The sequence below is a fragment of the Sesamum indicum genome, linkage group LG11 (assembly GCF_000512975.1).
Source record: "Sesamum indicum cultivar Zhongzhi No. 13 linkage group LG11, S_indicum_v1.0, whole genome shotgun sequence".
Lineage (NCBI taxonomy): Eukaryota > Viridiplantae > Streptophyta > Magnoliopsida > Lamiales > Pedaliaceae > Sesamum > Sesamum indicum.
Window position 1 is genome coordinate 4,852,574 of NC_026155.1, and position 14,486 is coordinate 4,867,059.

The 14,486-nt window shown below is 31.1% G+C and overlaps 1 protein-coding gene across 2 annotated transcripts; it reads left to right on the forward strand.

Annotated features, from left to right (window-relative positions):
• LOC105173356 (IRK-interacting protein) lies at positions 1,359 to 4,473 on the forward strand. 2 transcript variants are annotated; one of them, XM_011095062.2, is made up of 3 exons: positions 1,359 to 1,574; positions 2,714 to 2,799; positions 2,942 to 4,473. In XM_011095062.2, exon 3 carries the CDS (start codon positions 3,010 to 3,012, stop codon positions 4,276 to 4,278), a length of 1,269 nt encoding a protein of 422 aa, XP_011093364.1. In that variant the 5' UTR covers positions 1,359 to 1,574; positions 2,714 to 2,799; positions 2,942 to 3,009; the 3' UTR covers positions 4,279 to 4,473. The 2 variants fall into 2 exon arrangements, with proteins under 2 accessions (XP_011093364.1, XP_011093365.1); XM_011095063.2 differs by lacking the exon at positions 2,714 to 2,799.

The window sequence follows — 14,486 nt, forward strand, 5'->3', positions numbered from 1 at the left end:
AATTAACTTATCATCTCAACTTTACAAAGTTTTACACTTTGCCATTTATAACTATTTTTTCACAAGTTTTTTGTTAAAAAAAATACATGAAGTGCACATGCAACATTTAAGGGTTATGTGATATGATACTTTTTACATATCAACAGCATGCGATGTTTTTTTTTTTTGCAAAAAAAACAGCAAAAAAAAAAATGGTGATATATGGTAAAGTGTAAATTTCGCAAAGTTGAGATGGTAAGTTGACACAAAAAAAAGTTTAGATTCCAAATTATAAAAACGGGTATAGTTCGAATAACAAAATATAATTTATCTTATTAGTTAAAAAACTTTTTAAGATCACAAAAAATTAGTGCGATGGTATCAAAATTGTTACTGTGTGCTATAATACCTCTTTCATTTATAATAGTATAGATAATGAATTTAATGCTTACAAATTGCTGGGAATGATTAATGGTTTAATGATAATTGTCGTCTCCATACTTTATTACTAAAATTACTCTTTGTCCTAATTAAATATAATATCTTAATATTTTATTTTTCACATACCTAATATTGTGAATTTGAATATCATTGAGAAAAAAAGCAAATTCCACATAAATTTATATTATACTGACGTGATTTAATTATTATTATTTGTTATTGTTATATTTGATTTATCTAAAATAAATAGGGATAATTACACAATTTTCTCATTGAGGTTTGGTGTATTACATGTATATCTCTTATAGTTTGAAAAATTATATTTGATATTTATGAGGTTTGTTTTTGTCTAATAAAGAGATCCGTCCGTTAGTTAGAATTTATCAAATTTACTAAATTAGTAAAAAATTAATAAAAATCTATATTTACTACGTATTAACTTATTATTCACTAATTGAAGGTCAAGTAAATCTTTTATGACCAAAATACCCTTATAAGAGTAAAAATATACCTCCTCACATACATTATAATTTGAAGATGTATAAGATTACGTAGTTCGGTTAGAAAATATTTGTTTGACCTACAATAAATCAGTAGTAAGTCAATTGTGGGTATATATAGATTTTTTTTTAATTTTTTAGCTAATATCAGCAAATTCGGATAATTTTGACTAACAGAGGGGTTTATTGGTTCGATAGAAATAAATCTCAGGGGTATTGTATGTAATTTTGTATAGCAAAGGGTGTCTCTTAGTGATTACATTAAATTTAAGAGGAGGATAGTGTAATTATTTCAAATAAATATTAAAATGACAACAAAAATTTAAAAAAATAATAGAGTAAATTAAGCGCAACTGAAGTGTGCTATAATTATAAATATTTTTTAAAATTAACGATGGTCTAATAAATAATAGTACATTTGAAGATGGAAATTTAACCAAGCTAGTAATGATGGAAGAAAGGATCCCTTTCTCCAACAGTTGTTCTCTCCGGCAATAAAATATAGAGAGGAAAAGTTGGAAACCCCGCGTTGCTTTTCATACTGTGCCTGTGGTGGAGTAATGCGTGTGATTTTTGTCGGAAAAACACTTGAAAACCCTTTTCCCACGCTCTCTCTCTTGCCTTGCAGCTCCGGCAGCTCAGTTCTCCGATCGGGTAACTCCAATCTGTTAATTTCTTTTGTTTTTCTCTTGAATTTTCGCCTTCTGATTTCCTTGTTTGGGAAGTGCTTTGGAATCTTATTAGATATCGTGGTTTCTAGGGTTTGACTGAGAGCTTTTTGGGGGTTTATTTATGTGTCATTTGTGGTTAATCAGTTGTTATTTAGTATGAACAAAAGCCAGAACTTTGGTTTTTTCGGATGTTGATGGTTCAGAAGTGAAATTGTGTGGAGTTGTGGTTTGAAGTGAATTGGGATTTCTGGACGGGTCTTAGGGGATTGAGAGGAGGGTTAGAATTATGGGGTTAGGGTTTAGTGTGAAGATCTGGGATATGGTGGTTTCGTGAAATATATTTCAACTTCAGTATGGCAGTGAAAATGTTGATTGTCAACTCAACTTGTAAGGGGAGTCATTAAGTCCTGTGTTTTTCTACTATAGTGCTCATACACTTCAAAGTGGCAATTTGGTTCCAGAAATCTTAATGGAAGAAGCTTCATCAAATAGTTGAAGGACAATAGGATGTAATATTTGGTGAAGAGTCCTAACGCAGTAATGTCTTGATAAATTTCTGTCCTTTTTTTCATTTCCTCTTAAATTTCTGTTTATCAAGCTGAAGTCTTTTGGTTGTAAGAGATACAGGTTATCGATAATCGTAGTTGATACCTTACATGAGGTTGTTGTGCTGATTAATTTATATAATATCTCTATTTTACAATGTTTCTATACACGTGATTAGCATTTTCTTGAAAGTGTGCTTTCTGTCATCTAGGTGAGTTCTATTTTGCCTGCATACAGTTCTAGAAATGTTATATTTCACTAATGAGATCTTCTCTCTATTGGCTATTACATTTGTCTTCTGTTGTGCTTCTCTGCTGGGATTCAGTTTGTGGGGGACGGAGCTGGAATTTTTATACTTTAGGTTTCTAGTATTAGTTTCTGATGGTGGAACATGTCCAAAATCTTGTCAAGAAGTGGAGTTACTTTTTTTGTTCTAATTTAGGTTAAACGTTAATATATGCTTCCATGTTTTTATTTTTCTGTTGTTTCTTTTATGCAAGCATAATCTTATAGTGACATCTTGATTTCTCATTCAGATATTATAATCCTCATTGGTTCTTGAATATTTGGTTTCAGAGTACATGCCAATTTTCTCTGTTAGATAGCTGTTAATGCTAAGTTAACAGATCGATACAGATCTGGAGCAGGACATGCCAGTCAAGGTTGACTACTCGAAACCATGCTTTCTTTCACTTTAAACATGAACAGCTTTTGATGTTTCTTTATCCTGCTAAAGCATTCCTGAGAAGCTATACCAGTTCGTCGTTCTAACTAACATCACATACAACCCTCTTCTGTTTGCAGTTATTGCTGCAGTATTTTCTTGTGGCCCAGAGGTAACTTGCTGAATCTCCTTTTCGCTAAAAGTAGATATGCAACACAGTGGTGCCAAAGATACTCAACTTCGTGAAAGCAGCAACCAGAAGGTTCATCCCCAACCAATGGAAGAGGCCCCAAATCAGAACCCTGAAGCTATGGAAGCACTAGTATCTAGGATATTTACAAATATTTCCTCCCTGAAGTCGGCTTACATTCAACTTCAGGCGGCTCACACTCCTTATGACCCTGATAAAATTCAAGCTGCTGATAAGCTTGTGATATCAGAGCTAAAGAATCTATCTGAACTCAAACATTTCTATAGAGAGCACAACCCTAAACCTGTTTGCGTCTCTCCACAAGACTCTCGATTAGCCGCTGAGATTCAAGAACAGCAGAGCCTGTTGAAGACATACGAGGTCATGGTAAAAAAGTTTCAGTCTGAAATTCAGAATAAAGATTCTGAGATTGTTCAATTAGAGCAGCAGATCCAAGAGGCAAACCAGAAGCGGGTAAAACTCGAGAAGAACCTGAAGCTTAGGGGCTTGTCAATGAAAGAATCAGAAGGGGGTGTTGGTGAAAATGGGTTGTTCTCTTTGGATTTATCCCCTGATCTATTTAAGTCAGCTGTAGAAACTGCTTACAGGGCTATTCATGATTTTTCCAAGCCATTAATCAACATGATGAAAGCAGCGGGGTGGGATCTTGATGCAGCAGCAAACTCCATAGAGCCAAACATCACTTATGCAAAGAGGGCTCACAAGAAATATGCGTTTGAATCTCACATTTGCCAGAGAATGTTCATCGGGTTTCAGGACGAAAGCTTCTCCATGAAATTAGACAACCCAGTGGAAACTAAAGAAAGTTTTTTCCAGCAGTATCTTGCCTTGAGGGAAATGGATCCGCTGGATGCTGTCGGCCAGAGTCCTGATTCAATGTTTGGGAAATTCTGTCAGAGCAAATACCTCGTTGTTGTTCACCAAAAAATGGAAGCATCGTTCTTCGGGAACTTAGATCAACGGAACTATGTAACGGGAGGTGGGCATCCACGGACAGCTTTTTACCAGGCTTTTCTGAAATTGGCCAAGTCAATCTGGCTTTTGCACAGGTTAGCACATTCATTCGATCCTTCAGTTAAGATTTTTCAGGTCAAGCGGGATACCGAGTTTTCAGAAGTATATATGGAAAGTGTTGTGAAAAATTTTATTATAGAAGATGGCGATCAAAAGCCTAGAGTCGGTCTAATGGTTATGCCGGGATTTTGGATTGGTGGTAGCGTGATCCAGTCCCAAGTCTACCTCACTGGTGTTAAGGTTGCAGAATAACAAACCCCTTCTTGTTCTCTTTTTTAGCTGCAAATCTTCCTTTTGTATGTAATTTCCATGTGTGTATCAAGATTACACTTCTTAAACTGAATTCTCTGTGCTTCGGTCTTTTTTCTGGTATGAAACTAGCTCTACACCTCCTTAGCATTTTCTTCTATATTTTGTAGTACAAGTGTTGAATCGAGTTAAGAATCAGCAGAGAAATGCACATACCAGAAGGGAAAACGCACGTGTAGAGAAGTATAATTGGTTTTGTTAGTATGTGTTGTATTATTAGGCATACAACAGGGCAGGGTTTGGATGGACCCAAGACCCGTCCTTCCCTCCCCTCCCCCTCCTCATGGACTCGAGACTTGCCTAAACTCAAGTGGGTTCTATTTATTAGGACCCGCTACCTGCCCGATATCCATATTTTTGACTTGAACCCGCCCCATAGGGGTGGGTTCGGAGCGGAATTTTCGGATTTGGGTTGAATTGCCATTCCTGTGTATTATTGTTGTTTCTGGTAACATTATTTACTTTAAATTATAGGAAAATTTTTCTGCAAATTAAGTTTGGTCGAATCAGACTAATCACATAACAAATGTAATATACTTGCAATGTAAATTAAAAATATTTTTTTATTATACATCAATTATATGATAAATATATTACACATTATATAATTGATTCATAATTTCCAATAGTTAAAAAAACAATTGCTGTTTAGTTTTCATCTTCTTGCTACATCCTACTCGGTTCCACATTTGTTTTTCTGGTTTAGTGTAAGTAAATATTATTGTCTGAATTTTGAGTGGTAGTATGGGATCAGAACTACAAGTACACGCTCTGCACCAATTAATCATCATATATTAATGCTCAAGAAATGCAACGGTCAAATTATACTTTAGAGTAAAGGGGAATGGTACTACCGCTATTACTACGAGATCTCAATACCGTTGACTTTGCTCCGTGCATATCTACTTGTACGTCATATGGATATGATTCACATCTGTCCAACTAAAAATGAAAAAGAAATCTTTCCAATTATTACATATTTTAATAAATTCTTTTAAAATTTATTATAATTATAAATACTTTTTATTATTTAAAATTTATAAAAATTCTCTTGAAATTAACGGTAGTGATGCGAGGAAGAATCGCTCGTTAGTCAAGTCTTTGGGTTTGAATAATTTGAGTCAAATTCTTTGCAAACCTGCAAAAAAGACGTCAACACTTCAACACTCAAGTTAATAAGCAATCATAAAAAGGTAAAATCAAGATAAATAAGACAACAATAATTGTGCAGAAAATAATTACATAATATACTTGTTAAAGTGCTTTTGCAATGTGTTCGAAGGTGTACTTTTGCAAAAAATATGTACCCGTAACCAAGGGGAAAGACTTGCTTCCCCAATGGATGAAGAAGTATGACTTCTAGGGACTGGGGTTGGTGGTTGTCATGAATAAATCCCCTCACAATTGGGTACAGGTTGACGAGAATTCCTAAAGAATCGTGCTTGGATGGGAAAACCTAGATAAGTCTTACGCTGGATAGGGCCAAATTCCCAAGGAGTGGTTATGGCGTGTGAGTTATTCATTACTCCTTTTAGGTTTGTCACTATCCGTTTGGCTGTCTTGGGTTGGTGGTATTCAACCACATAGAGAGGTAACCAGCTTGGCTGCCAAGACAGAGCTAAGCCATCCTCCCATGATTGGCTCTAATCACAGCTTTCTTTTGATCCATAGGCGGGCACTTGGGCAGGGCCGAATTACTTCTTCTTCGGCCTCTCACATTCAGGGAACTCGCACCAAGCTTTTGTAGGTTGGGCCTCCAGGTGAGGATATTTGTTAGAGAATCATTAATTGAGGAGTGTATTTGAAACAATGACTGAGTATTTATAATTATAAAAAATATCATAATAGCTTGTTGTAATTTATCCTGATATTAGTCAAATAAGGCAAAATTTCACTTTTCATCCTGTAATTATAGGGTTGTTGCATTTTTCATCCTTTATCTTTTTAGTAAATATATTTAGTCCTCTAAGTTCGGAACTTTTCACATATTTAGTCTTGTAACTATTGACTGAATAGATTTAATTCTGTATGTATTTTAGTAAAACATATTGAGTCCTTTAAGTTTAACAAGTGTGATAATTTTAGTCCTTTTATGTCGGGGAGTGAGATATGTTACTGGAGGAAAGATGTGTGTTTTCACGCGTTACTTATTAAACACAATCAAACAATTTCATTTTCCCAAATCCTTAATTAGACACAATCAGACCTGCCTTAATTTTTCTCCTCGCATTCCCCAAACCCCGCTCTAATTTTACCGAATCTCCAAAGTGATTATTAATAAAAACACAAATTAATTCCACAATCAGTTCGAATGTGAGCAAATCTCGTGAAAAAGAACATACAAAAACTGATTTGATTGCATTTTGGAGCGCATGATACAAAGAAAAAGAAAGGTTAATTTTAGCGAAATGTTGGAGATTATAGACAAAATGCATGGCCTAGACCTGAATTGGAGGGGATTTTAGGAAGAGAATTAGGGGGGATTTGGGAGAAAAATAAGGATTTATATGTAGAAATTGGAAATTTTGAGAGAAAATTAAGGTTTGGGAGGGGGATCTAAAAAAGAGAATTTGGGGGGAATTTAGAACAAAAATTACATTATGTTTGGATTTGTGTTTTAGTTGTTTTGTTTTGTGTTTTAGAAATAGAGAGAGAAAAATAGAGATAAGTGAGTGTGTGTTGAAAATAGATGATATGTTTGGATTTATGTTTTGAAAAAATTTAAAATATTTTAAAATAAGTGGTGTAGGTTTGATGTTGGGATTTGGAGACAAAAATTACTGTTCATTGTGAAATCATATATTTTTATATATAAATATTTTATATTTAATGTTGTACTTTTGGGAGACAAAAATGACTATTTATTGTCAAATCATGTCTGTTTTATATTATATATATATAAATATATATACATTATATATAGAAAGTTAAAAAATAGAAAAACACACAAATAAGGTGTAAAAACACAAAAACAAACATGGAGTGCGTTTTATCTCGTCTTGTAAGTAAGAATTGAAAATTTTGGGAGAAAATTAGGATTTGGAATGTCGGGAATGTGTGTATTTTTCTTGAGAGAAATAACATTAAGTAGGTGAAAACCCAACAAGATGTGCGTGCATTTCACTAAATTTTTTCTGGCCACCATTTTTTTTTTCAGGAACAAAAGGACTAAAAGTGTCGTACTTGTTAAACATAAAGGACTAAATCTGTTTTACTAAAATACTTATAGGACTAAATATATTCAATCAATAGTTACAAGACTAAATATGTCAAAAATTTTAAACTACAGGATTAAATGTGTTTACTAAAAAAATAAAAGATGAAAAGTGCAAAATCCCTATAATTACAGAACGAAAAGTAAAATTTTTTCGTCAAGTAATGTTTTCAATAGCTTCTGCTTTTAATGGTGGGTATAAGTTGTACACAATATCGTAAATAATAGTGAAAGTTGATGGTATTTAAAAAGAAAAGTTGAAGTTGGAGAGTTTAAAAAACAACTTATATTTTCAATAATAAGTTGCAGAAATTGATGGGAAGATGCTTATATTTTTTTAAAAAATTAATTTAATTTAAACAATTTAAAAAAAAAAAACTATCAATCACAAATACTTGTTTCAATTTATTTTAACTAAATAAGTTGATAAATATTTATTTTACACAATTCTAAATACTCCTTAGATCTTGATCCCTTTAAGAAAACCTTGATGAATCCGTAATTTTATTAATTCTCCGCTTCTTCATAGGTTGAAACAAAAATTTCATTTGTAAAAAGAAAGCTCGAAAACCTAGAAAAAAAATGGGTTCATAAAATTGGAAATATACGTATACATACACACATGTATGTATAAATTTGAAGAGAAAAATATGAGTTACGGCTCTTACAATATACGTATTACCATCAGGTCATATGAGATGAGGATTTCTTTTAATTGATAATAGTACATAATTATAATAACTTATCTCGATATATTGAGTAATATCTTAATTCCATCAGTACATCAATATAACTAGCAATTATAAATAAATTATAATAATTCACATAAATGTGACAAACACTCACATAAAAATTAGATAAATATGTACACGTGCAGTGGGACTCGATCCCATAATTTCAAATTTATTCATGGGACTCGATCCCATGAAAATGAGCGATTTGAGCGACGCGTTCCTCGAAGTTTTCTTCTTTCCAATAATACATGTGACGCCCCAAAGATTATAATACCTAATTGGGGGATTAACTGGTAAATTTTTATGAAATTTAGTTAATTAGTACATAAATTATGGGCCATAATTAGAATATAATAAAATTTGAACGGGTTAAATTGGAGCTCGTTATAATATTTGAGAGCAAATTATATTAATTAAGAAATTGGGAAGGACGAAATGGATATTTTGAGAAAAGTTTAATTAAATCAATAAAATAATAATAATATTATATATATATATATGGAAATAATATATATACATTAAGTAAGTAATATAATATATATACATACATATATATATATATATATAAAAGTAGAAAGAGAGAGAGAATTGAGAGTGGAGGTGGGGCCACAACACCCACGGCCTCACTCTATTTTCCTTTTGTTTTCTTTTCTTTTATATACACACACATTGCACAAAATACACACACAATTATATTTTTGGTGAAAGGAAAAAGGGGAAAAAACAAAGGTACGAGAATTCCAATTTTAATTTTTATTTAATTATATAATTATAGTATTTAATTAGTTCATTTATTAAATGTTGTTTATATTGAGTGGTGTACCATTTAATCGGAATATTTTACGAGTTTGGCTATTTAAAATAATGTCAAATTAAATATCGAATTGGATATAAAAATGATATCATTGGTCAATTAGATTATTAAATTTATTAGATTTAAATATTGCTATAGCTAATTTATACAATTCCATCGGAATTGTTAACCAAATTCGCAATTATGTGTATTATTGTTCAATTAAAGAATATAATAGCGAGAAATTGATAGAAAATTCATAGAAATATTCCGAGAATTATATTTAATAATGGTATGTTAATAAAGAGGAAAAACGAAGATTTGTACGTCGATAGAAGTGGAATAGTAAAGAATTATTAGAAATTGTACGAATAATATTTAATATTGTATTTAAAAGAAATTATGATATTCTCAATATATTAATTGTATATGGTATAATTCATTATAGGATACGGGGGTGAGGTGAAAGGACTGACAATTAGCGAGTAGAAGAAACGTTGTAAGGTTGAGGTAAGTAAATAATTAGTATTATCTATATATGTTCCCTTTATTTGTGATATTACTGTCATATAAATATGGGATTCATGCTGAAGTTGATTTATCTGAAAATACATGAGTGATGGATGATCTGATTTGATTGACGATATTGTGTACGTGGAATGAGAAAGTACGTTGAAATATCATGTTTGTTGTATGTTGTGTTGTGGATGTCTGAAAATGAGAATATGTCGATATATTATTTTACTTTACTAGTTGCTTACAAGAATGATGATATGTGGAAATGAGGGAGTGGTGGAAATTGAATATAATTGTGGTGTGAATACCACTTGATGTGTTGAAAAGCCTATAAGGCGATATGAAAAGTGCTATGTGCGAAAAGAAAACACTATGTGCGAAATGAAACAGCTATGTGCGAAAAGAAAATGCTATGTGCGAAATAGATTGATGAGCTGGCTGTCAAGGGGGTTCACTTAAATTTATATAACAGTGAGATTGAGTTGGTGGAAAAAACACAATATTACCTTCTGGTAAGCAAACTAGGAAAAATGGAGTTTGATTGATTGTCTTGTTATGAGATAGCTATGTGGTGTAATAAAGATGATTATGTGGAAGCAAATTGACTATATATTTCATGCATGTTGTCTACTTATCCTATTTGGGTTGTGTTTGATATACATATATAGATAGGGCTGGTTATTTACTTACTGAGTGGCAGGCTCATTCCCCTGCTGACATTTTCTTTCAGGAGTAGACTTTGAGGTGTCTGACTATTGAAGAATAGGTCTACGCGCTATACTCAGGCAGGTTGGGCCAGTATGCAGTTTTCTCCTCTTTGTTAGTTGGAGTACAAAATACATTTTGTTGTATAGAGAAAGCGTAAGCATGGTGATTACTTATGATGGACTACTTGTAGTGTTTGATGTGAATATATGATGATGTAGGTTCATTACGCTTGTTATGACGTTGGAGTTACGTATACATATGGGTTAAATTATTATATGCATTTATATTTATAAACATAGGGATTACTATAAGTATGATGTTTAGCATAGATATAGCCCTTGTAGCGAATGGAGTGCTACAATACATCTTTTCAATAACAAACCTGTATGACTTCAATCAAAGTGAATAAATAAATATATTCTGACTTATGGTTTATTTACACACATAATTCATATCTTTTACGTAATTACAGAAATCACATCATAACAGTTTTTGGGGTATGTAGGTGTAATATTCCACCTATATGGTCGGATTTAAATTTTGTTTTGAGTTTTTCGATCCTCCATGACCTTCGGTCATGTCTTATGGTATCAGGACCATGTTATTGAAGTTGTATTGAATAATTCAGCACTACTTTATTTCTATGCTTAATATGCAATATTTAGTTGATAATAATGGTAATCAAGTAAAGAATGCTAAAAAAGAGGAGTATGAACTCCCTAAAAATCTAGATCAACTAAATAAATGGACAATTCGTAAAGTAATTCCTAGACTAATCTATAATTTTGGAAGATTTGATGTTTGGAAAATTAAGCAAGTAGTAAAAACTACTGAGGAATCTATTGCTCTTGATAATGCGGAAAAAGTAATAAAACTTTTGGATGCTATGGATATAAGGCATTATCAAGAAAAATATAACTTTCTACATATCGGTCTTGTCCAAATAGCCTTTAAACTTCTAACATTAGAAAGTTTGCAGAGAGTTTTCAGCTGCCCTAAGAGATGCCTGGAATTTAGACTGGAAGAAATGTCTAATAGGAATAATACAATCTAGTCTGGCTCATGGACCAGTATTTTTTAATATTTACCCAAATTTACAATTATCAATGTGTGATGTGAATATACCCAATGCATTAACGCTAAATGTTGAAACCCATGGATATAATTATGCACCTGGGTTAGAATTAATATGTATATGTTATAGAATATACTATAAACTTCTTCAAACATTTAATCCTAATTGTAGAACACAAGATAATAAATCTCTTGAACAAACAATATTCTTTGAAATAAATTTATAAAATTCAAGAATTAATATTAGGAGACAAATAAAATGGTGTGAAGTTGAGTTTTCAGAACATTGGCTAATTGAAAAGGAAGTCCCTATTAGAAGTAATACTAAGAGTATGTATATAAATATTTTGCAAAATTCGGAAAGAAATGCCATAATAGACTTTGTTAATCAATCAAAACATTTAAAAAGCAATTCTTCAAGATATTCTACTTTACATATCACTAATAGAAGTAATAAACCCAACTAGAGCATCCACATCCCGAATCAGAAAAGAAAGTAATTAAATGATTCAAATTATGATAAAATCGAAGAAATAAGAATACAACCAAATAATATTGTTAAAGCTATCTATAAGGATCCCAAATTAAATGAAGAATTAACTTCAGAAACATATTTTTGTTTGTAAATGAATACACTAGATATAATTACTTATATGAAACAAAAATTCCAATTGAAAATTATACAAACATAACAGACTTTAGTCCTGGATCCCTAACTAGAAAAGAAATTAAGGGATAATTTTTTGAAAAATGATGGGAACCATTTAGAAAATAATTTTTTAAAAATTTCCCACCTGAGAAACAGAATGATTCAAATAAATTCTATAAGGAACTAGCCATATGGAATAAGAAAGTTACTTTTGCTCCTTGTTTATAACCAAATATTGAAAATAATATTTAAATGTATTAGAAAGAAAACATTTTCTAGAAAATGGAAAATTCCTAGATAATGTTTCCCCCCCTCAACAGCCTTTCAAAATGAATTCAAACGAAATAGAAATTCATTTTAAAGCATTTTCTAAATTAATTGAAGATGACACTCTAATAGTTACAATAACACAAATAAATGAGTTATTAAAAAAATAATATTATGCCAATTTATACTTAAATGTTATAGGAGAACAAATTATGAAATTAAATAATATGATTGATAAGATTATGGATTGACAAGGAAATTGACAAAGAGAAATCAACTCAAGTAAGACATTGGTTCAAGAAGCAAAAGGAGAAATTATTGCCAGACCTTCAATTCAACCACCCCCAGATATTGTAGGTTTTTAATTTAAAACCTATAGGAGAACTAGAAAAATTATTGGACCAAAAATTTAATATTCTAAAATTAAATACTCTAAATAATGACGTAAATTCTCAGGATTACAAAGGAGAGCTCACGGAGGAAATTAACAAATTAGAAAAATTTTCTAGGAAGCCAATGCAAACAAAATTTTATTATCCTAGACCAACACCTCAAGATGTTCTTTATGAGGAACAAGAGGTAATTGACCAAAATAATTATAATCGCAAACAAATTTATGAAAGGATCATTGATGGATTTACAGAAAGACAAATTTATAATACTATACATAAGATGATGATGTATAGTACTATTTGTAAAGGAAATAATAATTCCGATAGAGCTATTGCTAAAATGATCATAGCAGGATTCACTGGATAAGTAAAGGGATGATGGGATAATTATCTCAACCAAACTGATAAAATGAAATATTGAATATAGTAAAAATTGAAAATAATATCTCAGAAGAAAAAGCAGTTTATACATTAGCTATCAATATTCTTGAATATGTTAAAGGTAGATGGTCGGATAATAGTGAAACTATCCGAACACTATTAGAGAATTTAAAATGTAAGACATTAACTTCATTTAGATGGCATAAAGACGTATTCCTTAGTAGAGTTATGAAACTTTCAGAGTCAAATGATGCTCATTGGAAGTCTAAATTCATAGATAGCCTCCCTCATCTTTTTGCAGAAAAGGTTAGAAATGTCCTGTGTAAAGGAGATATGCAAATTAATTATAATCAGTATACTTATGGAAAGTTAATTGGAACTTACATCCAAGAAGGATTGAATTTATGCAATGAAATTAAACTAAATCAACAAACTAAAAGACAAAATTTAACAGAGAAAAGTCAATTAGAACAATTTTATGCTCAGTGTGGGATGTAAATGAAACCATCCAATAGATCAAAAATTCCTAAGAATAGAACTTCAGGAATTAAAGAAAAGAGGTATAAAAAAAATTAAGAAAAGAAATAAATAAAGAAAAAGACTTAGCTAGAAAAAATAAATGGAAGGCTAAATATAGTACCACAAAAAAAAATAATAATAAGATGCTATATTTGTGGAGAAACAGACCATCTTGCAAATAGACGCAGAAACAAAAGCTAGGAGATTGAAAAAGAAAATCAATAATCTTAATTTAGAAGAAAAGAAAAACAAGAAATACTCAATGTAATATTTTCTAAGAAAAAGGAATCCTCCGAATCAGAAGAACAATATGAAGAACAAAGTGAACTTAAAAATATTGAAGAAAATTTTGAATATTCATCAACCTCTTCTGAATCTGAAGAAGAAGAACCCTCTTGTTCATGTAGACAGGAAAAAGGAGAAAAATTTACATCAGGAATTTTATGAATTAATGACAAAATTTAAAGAAATGAGAAAGATAAATGTTCTCACTGATAATCATATTATCGAATTACTTAGAGAAATAAAAGACCCTGAAGTTAGGGATATCATTCTGAATAAAACTGACAATAATTGTAAAGCCTCCACATCTAAGCCTAGCCCAGTTTATGATAGAATTATTAATAAATCCTTTAAACCATATATAATTACTGAAGTCAAGAAACTGCTTAATGAAAAACATACTATTAAAGATAATTCCTCTACTCTAGAAGATCTAAAAATAGAAGTAGAAAAATTAAATGAAGAAATAAAAAATATTAAAAATTATAATCAGTCTCTTACTAATAGAGTTGAAAATGTTGGAAATTAGCAAGAATACTGAAGTAGGTGAAGAAAAATATGAGGAGTATTTTCTATCCACTTTGGAGGTAGTCAATAGTCAAAAATGGAGAAGATATTAATA